The following is a 19156-nucleotide window of genomic DNA, read 5'->3' as shown; positions in this document are numbered from 1 at the left end:
GTAAAGTCCCAGGGAGTGATCTGAATAGCAATTTCTCTCCCCAAATACCTCAGTGTAAGGGGAAACAAAAAGCTCTGGTCCACCAGAGCCCCCTAAAACCCCACTTACCTGTAGAAATAGGAGCAGCCTCGAACAGTGTTGTGGGCGAAATGCTCCAGCGTTTTCTCATTGCCGTAATCCTCCGATGGATCGGACCAGAGCAGGTCACACATTGGACCAAAAGCTGGAGGCTCCTTAAACCTGTCTAACTGAAAAACACACCCCAAATGAGGACGAGGAGGTCCACAGTGGGGACAGGCAGAGCCCGGGAGCCTCAACCTGCAATTCCACGCAGGAATCAAGCCGGCCATTAACCGCACTATTAATTGTAAGCTATGTGAAAGGACGGCGGGGATTACTTACTTTCCTAATGTCATCTAGACACGTGATTTCTGGGGACAGTCCTCCGTGAACACACAGAAACTGCTGGTTTAAGAGGGCAGCAAGAGGAAGACAGTCAAAGGTATCCATACACGCATCATACACTCGCTCCGAATACTTGATTCGACCTGGAAAAAATGGGGGGCAGGGGGAGGAAAAGAGGGAAGAATTGAATTAATTCACTCATTTACACAACAAAGACCGCTCAGGCTGAAAGCAGAGTGGTTTTTTTTTAATCTTTTCTTTTTTTTTTTTTTTTAAAAAGGGGAGTCATTCACGCATCCAAACCTATGTGATGTAAGAAGCATTAAGCAAAGCTTTGATCAGCCAAAGTGCTGACAAATAAGTTCAAGGAACCCAGCTCCTAAGGTGATATGGAAACTCTGTGTCTACGGCCACCAAGTCGCACTTTGCACCCGCGTATTAGCGCAAACGCTGACGTCGAAAATGTTTGTTGGACATGAAGATAAAAAGGCTTCACAGTAATCTGGGCATGGTCAAGAATATTCATCCCCCTTCAAGCTATTTTCTAGAACACCTGCACTAAGATGAACACAGAAAAGAAGCGAGGAGCTCGCCATGGAAGAGAAAACTTGGGATACCAATATCCCATCACTTCTCTACACCTTACCAGGTCACTTTTTTATAGAGATACATATATATATTTATACACACTTGTATTATGCTGCACCTTACCAGCCTCAGCTGCCAGGCAGATTATACACTGGGAAATGCAGCGGCTGGTTAATTTGGCACAGCACTATTCCACAATCATTTAAGATAAGAATTTTGGGCTGGACAGGAGCGCTTTGAGTCAGAATTTGCCCAAGCCGCCTGCAGTTAAATGAATTTTCACGCAGGATCTTTGAGGGCTCCAAGTGATCACAATCTCCGCTGGATGCCTCATCTTAACAGAGGTGAAGGGGATGTTTCAATACATTAAACAGAGATACCGCGGCCTTGCCGAAAGCAGCTCAGCTTTTCCAGCAAGCTGAATACGTTCAGAAATATCTCTCGATGCTTCCCAGAGATCACAGCACGTCAAGCGCCTGTCTTCTCACATCTGCAACCCCTTCGCGGGGCAGCAGCAGTGTAACATAGCCAGATCTTCCGCCGCTTCTGCTAGAAAACGCAGCCCTGTCTATAGCAAAAAAAATGCATGAATAGAAAGTTTACCTTTCCTCCAGCTTCATTTTAGAGTTACTAACAGTTTTTTTCATCTGCACGCTATGATGTAGAAGTGGAAAGGCGGTATCTTCTGTTTTCCAAAGGGGAAAAAAAACCATCCCCATCACCTCTGGCTCTCTGGTTCAAATTGAGCCCAGCTCAACAGGAGCTCATTTACCACCATCTGATGCGTAGGGTACCCAGCAGGGAGCTGGCTGGTGTTTTCCAACTCATTTCGGAGCAAACAGATGTCATTATCTCAGTACCTATCAGCCTTACCCCGGCCGGCAGCATCCAGTCCAAAGATTGGACTCGTGCCTTGTCCATAATGATTTCTTGAGGTCGGGTCCTTGAGCAACATATTCCCTATAATATTCCCTAACCAAGCGCTGCATGTTGTTGGTGTATATTCTTTTTTATTGCTCGGAGGAATGACTGTCATCCTCGGGGGAGAGGGGTCACTCCCCGACCTTTCATCATCGTGGGTTTAAAAATATGTCAAACGCCGCACAAAACTCTTTTTAACTCAACTAAAACCATCTTAAAGGTAATGATTCTCCCTAGCGCAAACACTGAGGAACAAATCCTTTATTTGCTTCCAATTGTAATCACCGATCCCAGCTGCACAATCTGGAGCTGAAAGTCATTTGGCAGTAATTATACGTTGCTGGGCCTGAAAGTCAAGGCAGGGGAGGGGGGGGTGCCTGCAAATGGCTCATCAGCAAGACAGGGAAGATGTATTCGCATTTCTGCCATCCGTACTCCTTCTTCCTAACCAGACGGCCACATCGACACGCACTCAGGAATTTACAGGACGTATCTATTTGGTTTGGGTGTTTTTATTTTAGCAGGAGCTGAAACAGAAGAGCTATGTGTGCAGGAAAAAAAAAAAAAAAACCAAAACCCAAAACGCCAGGTTTTTACAGCTCCAGAGCGAATCGACAGCACCCACGGCAGGCAGAAAAATTAAACCCCACACCTGGTCACAACACATTAATATATTTAAATCCTTACACTGCTGATACTTACATTCCTGCTTAAAGGTGAAGTATTCCGTGAGGTGCCTGCACTCATGGTTCCCTCGAAGGAGGAACAACGTTTTGGGATGATTTATCTTTAAACTCCATAAATACAGCACGCACTGCAAGAAAGGGAAGGAGGAGATGGCATGTAATAAAAACCTTTTATAGGGCACTAATCATCCCGTAGACTTCACTAAGTGTTTCTGGGAAGACACCCAACAAGCTGAATTCAAAGCGGAACCCTGATAGAAACCCAGCTCCATAATCGGCAGTAGATCTTATCTTGGCCAACTTCACCAGTGGGGGGAAAGCCACATCGAGCATTTCTCTATATTAGGCCTGAGTTGGAGAAGTGACAAATGAGATCGCATTCAACTGAAACCGGCTCCGGGCTGGGTGGGGGCAGCTTTTCCTTCCAGCAGAAAACCAAAGCGAAAAAGCACCCATTTTCAGAGCAGCAAAGCAAAACCAGCTGCGCGGCGAGATGCGCCTTCCAGATGTCCCGCTGCAATCGAAACCAGAGAGCAGCAAGCACAACGGCCAGCCATCTTGCGAGCCTTTTAATCAACTGCATGAAATATCAAGAGAAAATTAAGCTCGATCTTCCCCACTGACTTTCCCCCCCCGCCTCCGTTTTTCTGCTTACGCGACAGTCATGTGAAGTTCAAGTTCAAAACAGGAAAAGCTTAGCCAAAAACCACGCTTACTAAAGCCTTCTGGCTTTGAAGAGGGCTTTCCACACCCCCTCTCCGAGCTGCGACACCTGTAAAATGATCGTCTTTGATGACGCGTGGACCAAAGTTCAACTGAAACAATCGTTTGTTTTTTTTACCAGGAAATATTTCACGGTGGCTTTCCAAAGAGGCTACGTGAAGAAGGGAAGGGCTGGAAAGATGCTCTTACCCTTCCGTGCTATATGTCATCGAGCTGACGGCTAATCAGCTGGTATCTAACGCGGGGAAATGTTATCACATTTCCCTGGTTGATTTTGAGAGCTGGAAGGACAACACGTAATGACAGGCAAGCTTGAAAATCTGGATTAAAGTCTCTAATAAGAGCTTACCCTTTAGGCTGCCATGCTACAGAAACAGCACACGCTTTTGAGAACGTGAACCGTGAAGTCTGTCAACAGTTTTGACACTTAAAAACATTGCTGATCTGGTGCACAGATCTCCGGGAACCAACTGCTGGGGCAGGGAGACAACCTTCAGGACCAAAATAAACCAGTTTCGAGCTAGTTTCCAGTACAGACACCTTAGATATAATGGTATTTAAGCACTGAATCTGCAAGGGAAGCTCTACATTAGTCATCCCAGCTACACGCAGGGATCCCTGAAACCCCAAGGAGCTGTTAAAGCACCCGTCTGTGTCCAATTCAGAATCCAACCCCAAAGAAAACAAACCTGGATAGCAAATTCTGAATTTTAAAATTGAACAGAAACAAGTAATTTAAGCTGTGGTTAAGGCTAGCAAAAATAATGTTTTATTACATCTGTTAATGGGAGGAACGTTCCTACCAAAACCATTTGGTTGGATTCGATGATCTCAAAGGTCCTTTCCAACCATGAAGATTCTATGATTCTATGATTTATAATTATCCTGTGATTTAAAGCTTTAACCTCCTGCGTTTGCAACCCAAATGTCACTCTTCTGGGCTAGCGTGAGAACTGAAAAGTGAAAGTCACTATAAATGAACTAAATGACGTGCTAAGGACTGGAGAAAGCAACCGGCACTGGCGGCACTGGTGCAAAGCAAAGCAAGAAAGTAGAGAGACACCATCAAAAAAGGGAGGATTTGGGATGTACAGAAGGTCGGCAACTTGCAGAAGAGAGATTTAAAGGTACATTTGAAGTGTTTTAAAGGGAAATGGAAGCAAATGGTGTCACTCAGCACCACAGTTCTCCCTGGATATGTAGCAAGTGAACCGCAGCCGTTGAGAGCACACCTCCCTGGTACCGCTGACATTCCCCGGGGTTTGCAGCTATTTCACGAGGACGTGGGGGCTGGCGGGTACCACTGGGGTAAGGATGAGAAAAGGACATTCGACAGCGGGTACCGCTGGGGTAAGGATGAGAAAAGGACATTCAACAGCGGGTACTGCTGGTGTACTGATGAGAAAGGACATTCAACAGCCCTCGCCAGCTCTGGAATGTTTCTCTACTCACATGCCTCATTGTAGAGATCCTTTTCCCAGATTTTCAAGGCGCTGTGCCCAGGAATTGATTACCGCCTGTTTACAATAGCCTAGTAGCAACTCGAGACAATTATGGCTTACTAGGCTTCAATAATCTGCTTTTCTCCCTATTCTGCCTATCGGTTTGAAGCCCAGAGCCAAGCATTCATGCTTATGTCCCCATGTGATCCCCTGCTTTCACTCCGCAGCTCAGGAATTGCTACCTGTAACCCAAAGCAAACACAAATGGGGCTGCCGCCAAACCTGCCCACAACAACCTGCACCGTAATCTCTCCTACCATTTAAAAAATCCAGCATTTATGAGAAAATTATGAACATCCAGCCTGACAGCTCTTCCCAGAGCAGGCGCAGAAGAAACAGCACGGTGAAAGTCCAGCATCCCGCGTTCAGCCCTCAAATCTACCTTCACTCACGCCTTGCATCACTGACCGGATCTCTTTAAGATTATTTTGGATAAAACAATGCATTCAATCCTGGCAAGATTAGCGAACGTACAATTCCATAATTAGACAACGATCATGCATCCTATTGTGATCAGATTTGAAAAATTAGTCTGGCAAAGGTGTATGCCATTATCACGCCATCTTTACTGATAAATCTACTCTTTCCATAAATTCTATTTTTGGTTATAATAATGGTTTCACTTTATAATTTAATAAAACAATTCTATTTATTGTATTCTGGCAGGATGGTCAGATCCTCACAGACCAGGACGGTCCTCACGTAAGGGCTAGGAGATGTAACTAAAAGCTTAAAGCACTTTGAAGGGAGCATCTTTCCCACTTGCAGACTGGTGAGAGAACCCTCCACCAGGATGATGTCCCATCAGCAGCTCCAAACGGAGGTGGTCAGCCCCATTTCCGTGCTGCTTCTCAGCCCCTTCACTATAATATCCGAGTCCCTGGCCAGTTAGTCTCGCCGTCGCGGTGGGTTTTGTGGCACAGACTAAAAGCAAGTCCTCTTCCACCAGACAACAGCCCTCGCAGCTTTCACACGGCTGCTTCCCTCCCTTCTCCCCCCACAAGTCTAAAAGAAAACAACCCCAAAACACAACCCAACCAAACCACGCTTCATAGCCTCATTATACCTACTGAGAATGAACGTTTTTAAATGAGAATTTCCCTAAGCTAGAGACCCAGAAATAATTTGTTGAAGACATCCAGCTGAGCTGATGAACAGAGCCTTTCGGGGGTTTTAAAGGTGTTTTGTTTTTTTTTTTGTCTGAGCCACAAACTGCTCCTTTTACCTTGACAACCAAACACTCACAGCGATGGGGAAAGCTTGCAAGGGTTATTTGGACTGCTAAGAAGGAACACGGTTTGCCTTAACACCTCCTTGGCCCCCGTTTTTGCGTCTTGTTTCCTGATTGCCTGCATCAGGATGCAATTATACAATTACCTCCTATTTCATTCAGTTAAAAGGTCATGATTATCAGCAGCTCTGGGCAGGCACTCGCTAATATTCCCCACCCAGCCCATGGATGCACAAGTTTGTGCGGTGACTCATGGAAGGCTGATGATGCTGGTGCTCTCCCACCTTCCCAGCGGTGACAGCGCAGGGAAACTGGGATGCCTTTTCCATCACCTAGAGCCTTTGGGAGAAAACAATCAAAACTCCAAAGCCAAAACGCTCACACATCAGCGATCTCCGCGCTCCAGACTCCAGCTTTGCATGTTGTACAAGTCTTTAAACAAAAAATATAATGCAAAGACACCCTTTCGGCACCGTTTAACCCTTTGTTTGTAGCGATTCTCACGCCAGCTGCAAATCTCCTGCGATTTCACTATAGAAACCAGTTTCTGCACACCCAGGTGGGAATCTCTTGAAACACAGCGGCTGCGCGTTGCAGTAGGTGGGAAGAAGAGGCACACATCAATAGGAATAAGGGAATGAAGCCTTCTCGACGCTGCTTTATCAGTGACATTTGGATCAGCCCCCGCATGTACTAATCAAAGCCCACCCTGATTCGTGAAAGATCAATGCTGGCTCCGTGGGGTAATGCCGCGCACGGTGGCTTTCCCTCTGCAGATGTGGGGGGGAAAGGGGAAGGACAAAGGTCAAAAGCAGCATGAAATAACAAACTTGTGCTCAGACCTTACAAAGACCAACTGCCCCAAGGCTTTTGAGCTTGAAAACAGCAGGCTGCCCTGCACAGGGTCGAAGGGGCAAGCCACAGCAGGGACCTGATGGGTTTACCTCTAATTTTCAGACCTTCCTCCTCAAAAAAAAATAAAATCCCACCACCTCTGTTCTCCAAGGTGGACTCATCACCCATCCCCCTGGAATTCTTCCATACTGTCACAGCACGCAGAGACGAGGGCAGCGATCCCCAACTCCAGCACTCAATTCTGCAGATCTGGGAGGAAAATCCCCACATCAGATCCCAGATCAATCGCAGGGTAGGAGCAGAGAGCGGGAGAAGCACTTCACCACCCAGGATCTGTAAAATTCGTGCATAGACACAGGGTACGACAACTCTCATTTGAAGGTTTCTCAGTTAATACAAACAAAAACCCCACGTCTTATCTCAGAAAGAGTTGCCGTGTTATAATCTCTTTTCCAGGTAAATACACTCAAACTGCAAACCCAGCTTGGCGCAAGCCAAACCATTTAAACAAGCGGTCAGATGCCTGTCCTTCCCCTTCCTCCCCAGGGGTTACGGGGCTCCTCCTGCAGAAATCCCAACAGCCACAACCCCACCTTTCCAGCATCCGTCCCCGCTGCCCCGGAAAGTGCTCCTCGTCACACCTTGGCTCACCGACAGCGTTTCGGAACACACGAAGCGCCAGGCTGGAAGCAATCCAGACCGCCGCTAAAGCGCAAGCTGTCGGCGGTACCCTCCTAAATCCTCTGCAGAACCCTTCAAAGAAGAGCTTGCATTAACTGCCTTCATCGCTATCCGTGAGAGTTCCTCCCCAAAATTTAACTGAGAAAGACTCCTCTGCAGACCCAACAGCTCTGCTATTCCTGCACCTTCCCTCTTTGAAGAAAAAAACGCTTACTCTGTTATTCCAGGCCAGTTTTGCCACTTTTCATGCCCCCGTTTCCCCAAATGACCCTATTACATTGCCTCCAACTGGAAGAAGCTCTCTTTTTCCACCCAGCTCTGCCTTTGCAACACCAGAAGGCTGCAATCCCATGGGATTTCTGGCATTTACTAGCTCTCCCATCCTGCCTGCTCTGAGGCTCCCAGGTCTTCGGTAAGCCAGCAGCGATCACAGGGACCCATCGATGATTTGTGCTCTAAGACCAACAACTGGCAGTGTTACCCCAGTACTCGGTCGGTGGCATCCCACAGAGCCGCAGAATCCTAACATGCTGCCAGACATTCGGCCGATGTCTGTAAGGTGACAGCATTATTGTGACAAGGCAGATTGTCACACGGGCGCAGTGTGGTTAGATACACAATTAAATGCCTCGGCACCAAGCCCCTGGGTCACAGCGAGACATACAACAGCCCAGATGATTTATTGCTCCTTTCTCCTGACCCTGTCTCTGGCTTTGCGAGGTTGATGCTTTCAGGGGGACGGTGGGGAAGCAGTGACTCAGGAGCGTAGTGCTTTTTTTTTTCCCCTGCAAAGCTGAATCTTGCAAGTTTTTAAACATTTGCTTCCCACTGCCTGGTAGGATCCTGTTGCCTGCAACATACAATCAACTCTCCCTCTTGTTCCCCTGACTGACAGCTACAAGTGATATTAAAACTCGAGTTCAGAAGCTAGAGTTTAGTCATTAACCCCATGGCTGCTGTTTGACTCTGTCACTGGGTGAGGATCCGATTCAAAATCATGACATTTCTGCCAAAAATCATACCGTATGTTCCCTACATGTCCTTCCTTGCACGCAAACCTAGACTAGAACATAAAATCCAGCACAAGAAATCTGTATCTGCTAGTTTAGTTCAATACTTTTGGTTCGTTTAGTACTAGCATCCCCAGGCTCAACTTTATTCGTCACCTCTATACTGAAGTAGCCTCTGTCCACGTAGTCTCCCAGGAAGAGGTAGCGGGTGTTATTGGGTGATCCTCCAACTTCAAACAACTTCATCAGGTCAAAAAACTGCCCGTGAATGTCACCGCACACTAGGGGAGGAAGAACAGCACAAAAGAGGGACAGAATTACATGCTAAGAAAAGAAAGGTCATGACGGCAATAAGGAGCATAGCATGGCTGCGCTCTGACCCCGGCCACCCCTGCTTTACATCCAGCTTCCGCAAAGATGTACTCGACCTACACGAGCAAAATCCTCTCTACTGAGAGTTCAGGCAATTAAAATAAAAAAAATCCTTTGTGGATGGATTCAAGGCCAGGCTGGACAAGGCTTTGAGCAGCCTGGTCTAGTAGGAGGTGTCCCTGCCCAGGGCAGGGGGGTTGGAACTACATGATCTTTAAGATCCCTTCCAACCCGAACCATTCTGTGATTCTATGGAAGGAAGACAGCAGAAAGGCTGGTTCTCCGAGCAGCTCATGTTTCCTAGATGGCCCTGATTTAGGACTCCAGCCGCAGAAAGCTCTCTGACCTGTGATGGGAGCTTCCACTTCAATCATTGTCTTCTCGTGCCGAAGGATGGCGGCCCCATCGTTGATGATCTTCAGCGCCGCATCCTCTTCCAGGCGCCCTTCCTTCACCAAGTGGCTCTTCAAGACGTCAAGCCTCGGCTTCCCATCCTCAAACACCTCCTTCAGAGTGAGCCGCTGCGTGGGAGGAAATGGGACAGCTGGAAATGGAAGTGAAGAAGTTAGCAACACGTCTCTTTTTCGGGGAGGGGGAAGAAAAAAAAAAAAAAAAAAGAATTACAGTCTTTTCAGCGGGAGGCTTTCGTTCCAAGCCTTGAGACGAGCATGCACTCCCAAATGTACTTTCACTGAAATTATGCTCTCAAATACTGAAAGAAGAAAAGCTACGCTGCCAGAGCAACCGAATACACCCCTCAGCATGTTTAAAAAATCACTGTATGCAGACAAAAAAATGCCATATGCAGCCACAGAAAACGCGGGCACCAAAGCCGTCTCCTAATTCAGCGGGGGGAGTTGTCATCATCGTGTTGCACTAAAACAGGACGGCAGGCAAATATCAGCAAAAGGAGGAAAAAAAAAACACACCGGTTCCCCGAAACTGGCGATTAAGGTAGGAGGACCACTACGTGTCAAACTCACACTTATCAGGAAACTGCACAAACCCGCAAAGCAGAAGGTGCCTTCCCCAGGCAACAGCCTCGCACCTCCCGGTATGGGCCGCTTCAAAAAGCTTAATGCCAAGCTCAGTAATTGGTAAATCCTGGTGGAATCCAGCATTTAAGGCAAGTTAAAGCCTCATTTACTTGCAACGCATTCCCCGGGTTTTAAATCTAGGTAGAAAGCCACCCCATTAAAAGCCATTATTATTATTTTCATGCTAGGCAATTGTATTATTTGTGAGAAGGTGACCTCTAGCAGAAAGGAAGCACACGAAGCAAAAATAATAGTTACAAGTGAGAACCATCCGGCTTCCTCACCTACCTTTACCCCGGGCCTGGCTAATTTAAAAAAGAAGGAGAACACACGACGCCTGCATAATATTTAAAGGCTATATAGTGCCTTGGTTTAAAATAAATTCCAGGAAGGGGGCCTGGATGTTTGGGTAAAAGAGAAAAACTAGAAGTAAAATCCTGTCAAACAGCCCCAAAGGTGGGACCCAGCTGCCGGTGGCACCTGTGCGCCACGGAGCAATTTGCATCTTATCCCAGAGATCATCTGAGGTGCCGGACTCCGTTTCCTTCTCAAAACATCTCAAAGAACCAGCATCAACTCAACCCTCTGCGTTCAGCCCTTTCAACACCCCGCCGGTCAGAGCAGGACCAAAGCGATCCCAGCCCAGCCCTGCGGAGGGAGCGATCCCGCGGGATGGGTGAGGGGATGCTGGGGTGGGTTTTCCTTTGGGATGCTCCTGGGGTGCTGCAGGCTCTGGTGGCACACACAGACCCAAAAAAAGCCTCCTCCTCTGGTGCGGGGACCCTCCCGGCCCTGGGGACAGGGGACACCACCCCAAAACCAAGAGCCAGCAATAGGACCTGGGGGCCAAGGCGGCCAGTGGCATCCTTGGGGACATCCAGAAGAGCACGGCCAGCAGGTGGAGGGAGGTCATCCTCCCCCTCTGCTCTGCCCTAGGGAGGCCCCATCTGGAGCCCTGGGTCCAGTTCTGGGCTCCCCGGTTCCAGAAGGACAGGGAACTGCTGGAGAGAGTCCAGCGGAGGTTACGGAGATGCTGAGGGGCTGAAGCATTTCTCTGCTGGGGAAAGGCTGCGAGCCCTGGGGCTGTTCTGCCTGGAGAAGAGCAGGCTGAGAGGGGACCTCATCAGTGCTCAGCAATAGCTAAAGGCAAGAGGATGGGGCCAGACTCTTCTCAGTGGTGGCCAGCGACAGGACATGGGGTGACGGGCACAAACTGGAACGAACACGGGAAATTCCATCTCAACACGAGGAAAAACTTCTTTACTTTGAGAGTTTCCCTGTTGTGGAGTCTGCTTCTCTGGAGATATTCCAAACCCACATGGATCCGTTCCTGTCCAACCTTCTTTGGCAGGGAGGTTGGATGAGATGATCTCCAGAGGTCCCTTCCAACCCTGACCATTCCGTGAAAAGGTCTTGGAGGCACCACTGTCCGTAAGACCTTGGGCAGACGGACAGACCGTCTGATCCCTGCTGAGCATCCCCCAGCCAACCCCAAAATCTGGCACAGGCTGCCCAGAGAGGTGGGGGAGTCTCCGTCTCTGGAGACATCCCAAACCCGCCTGGAGGTGTCCCTGTGCCACCTGCTCTGGGTGACCCTGCTCTGGCCGGGGGTGGGACGGGATGATCTCCAGAGGTCCCTTCCCACCCCGGCCATTCTGTGATTCTGTGTGATTCTGTGAAGGAAAACGGGCCTTTTACAGCCGTTTTTTATGATTCCGGTGCCAGCCTGCTTCTGAGTAAGTGGTACCTCCAACACATGCCGCGTGTAAGGAAACCCACTCACTAGATAATGTACCATTGCTTCCACATCTCCCGCTTCTGATGCCATCATGTCATGTGGTGAAAGACAGATTTGCACTTCACTGTAATCCAGCTAGAGAAGAAAAATATCTGATGCGCAAATGAAGCTGATGTCCTTACCCACCACCCAGCAAAGACAGCCCATATGCCAAACTATGTTGGATGTAACAGGCGAAAATAGCGGTGGTCAAATAATAAAAGACTAAGAGGAATGCAAGCCATCTCTTTTAAATGCAAATAGAGCAGCTCTTTAGCTGGGAAACCCAGGGGGCAGAGAGGAAAAGCGGAGAGGCAGCACAAGAGATTCTTTGCAGCCCAACATCAATTTTCAAATAACACGAAATGTAGGACAGAGGAGAACAAGGGCGGGCTATAATGAAAGGGGAGCCGGTGCCCACGATAAGGTGGCCCTCTTTCATCGGTGGCTTTGGAAGTTTGGCTCTGCTGGGGATGTGCTAAGTGCCCCCACATGCCTTCAACGGTCCAGGGCACACGCAGCGCTTTCCCCACGCAGCCGCCAATTAAAGAGGTTTAAGCAAGACTCCTGCTTATGCCAACACAGGCTGGACAACAGGGGTTTTTTTAACCGCAGATATCGCTCATCTCTACAGCCAAAAGAAAAAGAAAAAAAAAAAGTTTTTTTTTTTTTTTTTAACTGGTTACTGATGAAAAACTCGACATTTTGCAGAATTTCATATATTTTCCCGGATCTGTGCAAGGACGGCAGCGTTTGTCCATCGGAAGGAAGGGGGTCTGACACAAATAGGTTCAGCTGGAACAAGGGAGGCCAAGAGGAGCAGGGTGGAAACGTGGGCACAGGACAAGGACTGAGGGGCACCGGAGGCTTTGGGACTCCCTGCCATGGAGTGACTTGGAAAATGATTTTTAAGTACTTCTACAAACTGGGCAGTTGTCCTAGCATCTGCCATCTGACTCCAAGGGAAGTGAGAGAGCGCTTGAAGGTCAAATTATTTATAAGGAAGAGAACAGAGAAGTACGAACCGTTCAGCTCCTTCTTCCCCATCGTCCCGGGCTTTCAAACGCAGCCACCGACTCCGGAGCCACCCTACCCAAGTGAAAACCCCACAGAAGTCGGGATAGAGAGCTTAACAGAGATGGCGTGCAACCACAAGAGCGGTACTGCCCATCACAGAGCTCAGAAGAGATCCATGAAAAGCTCCTGGCATGGTCTGCTTTGCCTTTTCTTGGTAGCCCTAGCAAGCCGAGTTATGCAAGATAAAATATGAGGCTACGCCGATGCGAGCAGCCAAGAACTTTTATGTAAGTTCCCTCGCTGGCTTTGCACAGCTCCACTCCCACAAGGAGCTTGGGCACGATAAGGAACCGGCTTCTCCTCTGCCGTGCCTGTCTGCCAGCCAAGCTGCAGCCAGCATGGAACACGGGGAGGAAAAAAAACCTGCTCCGGAGATGCCCGAGGGACCAGCACCATCCTGGGGATGCAGACACACAGCGGAGACCTCACGCTAGGCAAGGGATTACCCCACGTCACCGCTTTTCTATTCTTCGTGCTTCCCGCTAACCCACCCCAAAAAAGATTTCTCAATTTCGAAGCAGACACTGGTGTCGTGGTGCACCCAGAGCCATCGAGAACTTCAAAAGCTTCGTGGGAGCGGCGTAAAAAGATCCCCACGCACCAGAGAGACACACACGGGAACCCCAAACCCAGCGATGCCCGTGTCCCCCATACAGCAGGGGATGAGGACGAGTGCTTAAGTAATTAGTGTTGTCAAAGCAAGTAATCCTGTTAGCCAGCATAACTTGTGTAAGGGCTTTAGTCAACTTGGCGCAAGGGGTTATCCGATGCACAAATATCCACTTTATTTAAAAAAAAAAAAAAAATCTGAGTTGTATCCGTATTAATGCTCACTTCTGTCGGAGGGAGCAGGAGGGCGAGGAAGGGATCTGGGATGCACAGACAGCGCTGGCAAAAGCTGACCTGAAATCTCGCACCCCCAGGGCACTGAGAAAGGTGGGAGAGTCTCGTCCGCTTCCTGCTCTTATCTGCAAAATGGGGAAAAAACTCCTTATCTCACAAAAAAAACCGCTGTGGCTAGTCACAGATGGCCTAAGCAGCACGAAGATGCAGTGTGCTACGCTCATCCTCAGAGCCAGCTCCTTCCGTGAACTGCCCACAGACAATAATTAACAAAAGTGATGGATAAAACATCCCCAACATTGTGAGCAAGTGCCGGGATCTTCCTGCCATCTTCCCTTTGTGTACAAAACCACACGTTGCACGTGGTTGTAGTTTAAATAATTACATCTTTAGGTCTGGGACTTCTGATTTTGCAAGGGCACCAAAACACACTCCATAGATTGAGAATTCCTACAATTCCCACTCTGCCAGCAGGACCTACGCCGCACGCCAAATCACAGACAGAAGGACACAAATGCAAGCAAAATTTTGAGGTGTAAAATGGATTAAGAGGTCACCTGTGCTTGAGGGAATCCCGTAAAAGCAAGAGGACTGCGGTATCTTTGCTAGACTATGGTGCAAGACTCTTTATTACAAAATTAATGCAGATTTTATTTGCCAGTCCAGGAGCAAGCAGATATTCACAGCCCTCCAAGAGGGCATGGATAATTAAGGATGGGAGATAAAAAAGCAGATAAAAAGCTGCTTCTTTACCACCAGCTCTCCAAAACCAGAGCATCACAGCCCATTCATCTGCCCCTCAGTGCAAAAAGACTATATTCCTCTGGGGAAAAAAAAAGCCTGGGCTGTATTTCTACATCCATACTTCAGCTTCATCATGGCTCTCACAGCACAGATTGGGTCGGATCACATAATGTATCATGTATCTTCATAAAAAAAGCAGCAGAAACGAAGCAAAGGTCCTCTTCTCGCAGGACTGGAGGCGGTGGCAGCAGGCAGAGCAGGGCTGACCCATCCACACCTCCAGAAGGAGCCAGTCCCATGGAAAAGCAAAGTGATCCTCAAATTATTGTTTATATATTTTGAGAGTCCCTCGGATGACTGTACAGAGCAGCAAAGCCAGCTTCATTACTGAAAAAGGAGCAAGGGCTATTTGATTGATGTGGCAGCTACAGTAAAACTCGGTTTATTCCCCGAATGGTTGGGTTTCTAACGAAAAGGAGGTGTCCTCTCACCCTGGGCCACGTGGGGCTTCGAGTCCAAAAATCATCCAGGACTAAACGTGCCCGATAATAAACTTGAGAGCGATTTCTCTGCGACTCCGGACACCCATCTGGGAGGGAATCTGAAGGGCACTGAATGCAATAGCCCCCTTCCCTGCTTGCTCCTCATCAAATAAATGATGTTACAGCTAGATAGTTGAACAGATGGTTACAGATGCACTTTGGGGAGGAAAAAAAAAGGTACATTTCGGGCATTTTGAAGCAGCCAGTATGGCTCAGACAAAACTAAGCACAAGTAAAAGCTGTCTTCTCTTATGCTCAGACACATGAGGTAAGGTACTAACAATTTCTTCACCTGCGCTGGAAGGCATCTGAATTACGTGACTGTGGTTCAGCCCCGGGTGGGACCGTTGGGGATGACAGCCAGATCCATCCGTCTGCCACCAGGGAGGTCTGGCCACCGAGGAAGCCAAAGGTAGAACCGTCCACAGCCAAAGATCTGCATGGGAGCCATCCATACCCCTTTTGAAAGGCAAAGAGAAAGCCGCCTCCTGCGTCGAGCCGTGCACAGCATGAGCAAACAGGTCAGGATTGGGTTTTTTTTCACCTCCCCAATTTCCAAATAGCCTAATGTTATTTTTATCACATTCCTATTCCCATTCACACCTAACCTACATTGGGCTATTCAAAGCTGAGTCCAGGGCTCAAACGGAGCCAGCTGAGAGGTAATAACCCGGAGGATTTCAGCAACTAAAAGGCAACAGCAATGCCATTTTGTGCTTGCAGAAAGCCGAAGTTTCGGGCTCGTGCGGAGCTCTTGCAGTCATTTAACAGGAACAAACCCTCCAAGGCGAGTGACGGATGCCATCGTTACCTACAGCAACGCTCCAGCCAACCTGCTTCAGCGCTTCCCGATCGGGGGGTCCAGATCAAAAGCAAGGATGGCTCGAACATCAGCAGCTACAGCCAAATTCAAACTTGCTGTTAAGTCCTAATAGTTATTAGCAATTACCTAAATTTCCATGGAATAATATTTTTTTTTAAATTATGATACAAAATTCTGGTCATCAAACGCCAAGATGCCTTTGCTTTAAGAATCCCTGCGCTGGTTTGCATGAAGTTTTGAAGTCTTCTCTCCCCTAGGGTGCCTCAGGGCAAATTTACATGAGAGTCTGCAAAACCAGATGTATTTTTGATACTAAATTTTTTCAAAGCCTGGACCAAGCCCTGACAAATAATGTCATTTTTCAGGCTGGAGCAGAGCTGGCACAGGCGCCCTGACCCTGCTGTGTCAGAGAACTGCTGCTCTCTCCAGCCACAGAAGCTATGTGGAAATACAGTGATCACGAAGTGGAAGAAATATATTGTTCCTCCAGCCTCCTACCACCTGAGAAAATAAGTAAATTCTCCCCTTGCTGATGGATGGTGCTAATATAAATAACATTAGCATCTCAGAAGAGCCAGCAAGTGGAACAAACACCCTCCTTGCAGAACGCAAGGGCCAGACACAATTACTATTGCCATTTCTGCTCTCCTCCAAACATTTGCATGTTCTTTCTACTCTTCCGTGGGTAGCAATTTTCCTTTTCCTTATGAATAATGGACCCTGGGTTTCAGAGGCTCTGAGCACTCATGAAACGGAGCAAAAAAAGCTCGTTTCTCACCCCTGGAAGAGCTGCAGGAGGACACAGCCCCATACACAGCCTTGAGCATCAACCCAACCCATCACACACCCCATCCCCATTAACAGAGAGAATCTTTGGGTATCTTTCTCATCCATTTTGCAAGTGTAAATTCCTACTGAATGGCAGCTCTGTCAAATATAGAGAAACATTAAATGCAGTTCGTAACACCCCAGTTTTATCCGAAACTTGTGCTGCTGGAGTTCAAGCCAGCCCTCCCAGTGCGCAACTGGTCCAGAGGGCTGGCTCTGCTCCTCACCTCAAGCCAGATTCCTTTTTGCAGGGCAACCGGAATATCTCCTCCCAATAACCCTAAAAATATCTGTAGTGTATGTCAAATTCTATGAAGCCAAATGATTTCTTCGAAGGGGGAGAGACACAGTCATCGTGATACCAGAGCCGAATGAAACCAAGAAAGACTAACCAATGGAACCATTCCCATCAGCAAATCTGCCTTTACCTTATCACCTACCTTTCAGTCACTCGAGGAGTAACACCCAAATTTTGAGGCCACGGTGACTCTCGGTTACTGGAATCTGGCACACACAGTCTACGCAGAAGCCAGGTGCATTTAATTCCAAAAAAAGCAAGCGCCAGTCCCGTGCATCAAAACGCAAATACAAACACAGCGTGTGCCAGAAGAGCATAACCCAGGCCACGCTTAAAGCTCCCACGGACCTGCAGAAATACGAAGCGCAATGCCAAGAGGCTTAAAAAAAAAATATAATCATAAAAGCTACATAAATTAAAGTCCATCTGAGCATTTCGGAAGCCGTACAGCCTCCAAAACCTTATAGCTACCTGAACTGTGCTCACGGACTCCTAAAATCTTTAATCAGGATAGGAGGTAATTATCGTTAAATTGTTCTTCTGCTGGCAAAACATCTAGCACGGACAGTACATAGTGTTATCAGCCTAGGGGGAAAAAAAAACAGGTGCCTTTGCCAAAGTAAACCATGGCTACTCAAGGAGGGTTCACCAACAGAGCTATGTGCCAAGGTTGCCATGGCTGGCAAGCCCTGAGCCAGCTCTGGTGGTCCCTCGCCGGACTACTGACCCACGAGGTGGAGCTGGCACTCTGCTCCCTCTCCGCGCTCCTCCAGGAGCCGCGTGAGATTAAAACCGTGAGTATTTAATTAGAACAGAGGCGACTTAAGACTGTCACCGCACATCAGCCACCCAGGTCTCAACCAGGGGAGCCGTCCGCAAAGCTTTCCCCACAGCAATCGGCTCTTTGCGCCGGTGTTCCTGCACCGAAAATGAAGCCGAACCTCGTCCATGACCCAAATCTGTGCTGTGGTGCCAGTCCTGCTCTTGCCAAAGTGCTCCGTGGCTCAGAGACTGGCTCAAAAACTCCCTCGGTGGGCATCAAATTTTTTCAGCCTCCTTGGGAGCAAGGCAGACGTTAAGATCGTACTTGCTTGCAAGGTCCGTCAAGTTTCCAGCGCCCGCGTTGCCATGCGCAGGTCCCTCTCTTAATGACGGGCACTGATGCGGATTTACCTGGGATTGTCATTGAGACAATCTGTCCAGAGCCAAGTCCTCTGCCGGGGACACGGGCTCCTTACATCACCAAATGCCAACTCACCGGCTACCGTCAAGGAGAGCACATAAGCCCTCAATACCAGCCTGGAAAAAAATCCCTTTTGAGACCCTCAAGCTCTAGAGGCTTTTCAGCAGTTAAAAATATATGTATTATATGATATACAGCAAACCTGGCGCCTTTCTCTCAACAGGTCCATCGGTGGGATGGTCTCTCGGCCAACTGGAGGGGGGTCCCTGCTCAGCTTGAGCGAAAAAGAAAAAAAGGGAAAGAAAAAGGCCGAGGTCTAGAGCAAAAACAGCTGCAGCTACTTTAAAAAAAAAAAAAAAATCAGCTCCCCAAAGGAGACGGGAAGGGATTCCTAGATGTCAGCAGGCAGGGAAATTCACCACCTGTTTCACAAGGTTAGCAAGCTGCCAGCGTGTCCACTAATATAGATCATTAATACAAGAACAGCGGGGTCTTTGTGTCAAAGGCAAATCCCCCACCTGCTGGGGAATGTAAATCTGACCCCACCAGCGGCAGGGGAGGGGGGTGCTGGCTCCAATTTTAAAGCTACTTTTAAAGCAGCCACGGTTTTGCACATTGCGTACTCGCAAGATCTCAGTGGGGATGAGGTTGGAGGCAGGAATCGGCTGCTCCACACAGGAAACCTGAACGAAATAACACCCAGAAACGCTGGGGCTGGAGCCGGTGGAAGCAAGCAGAGCCCAGCCTGTTTCACCACATCCACCAAAAGGTGGTCACACCATCGATAAATGAGAATTTGAGCGCTTGCAATCACCACTGCAGCAAAAAAAAAAAAAAAAAAAAAAAAAAAAAAAGACCAATTCACACACGACAGGGGTCTCGGTTTCTCTTCCCATCTCACGCCTTAATGCTTCAACCCGCGCTGCCTTCACATGGGATCAAAATAGCGCCGGTTAAACCATTTCTTGCAATGCGCTTACTCCAGTCTTTGACATTTATACCCACGTATCACCTTATAACCCCACAGAGG

The 19156-nt window shown here is 48.2% G+C and overlaps 1 protein-coding gene across 4 annotated transcripts in view; it reads right to left on the bottom strand.

The window, feature by feature from the left end:
* The window catches only part of PPP3CC (protein phosphatase 3 catalytic subunit gamma), a 37046-nt gene that overhangs the window by 10227 nt on the left and 7663 nt on the right, over window positions 1–19156 (bottom strand). For all 4 annotated transcript variants that reach the window (XM_054225105.1, XM_054225106.1, XM_054225103.1 and 1 more), the window contains exons 2-6: window positions 9321–9518; window positions 8759–8883; window positions 2617–2728; window positions 403–548; window positions 109–248 (exon numbers count right to left, since the gene is read on the bottom strand). In XM_054225105.1, coding sequence (XP_054081080.1) covers window positions 109–248; window positions 403–548; window positions 2617–2728; window positions 8759–8883; window positions 9321–9518 — 721 coding nt within the window. The remainder of the gene's footprint in view (window positions 1–108; window positions 249–402; window positions 549–2616; window positions 2729–8758; window positions 8884–9320; window positions 9519–19156) is intronic.

This window comes from Rissa tridactyla, chromosome 20 (genome assembly GCF_028500815.1).
Source record: "Rissa tridactyla isolate bRisTri1 chromosome 20, bRisTri1.patW.cur.20221130, whole genome shotgun sequence".
Taxonomy (NCBI): Eukaryota; Metazoa; Chordata; class Aves; order Charadriiformes; family Laridae; genus Rissa; species Rissa tridactyla.
Note: the sequence above shows the minus strand (reverse complement) of the source record. Positions and strands in the feature narration are given on the sequence as shown.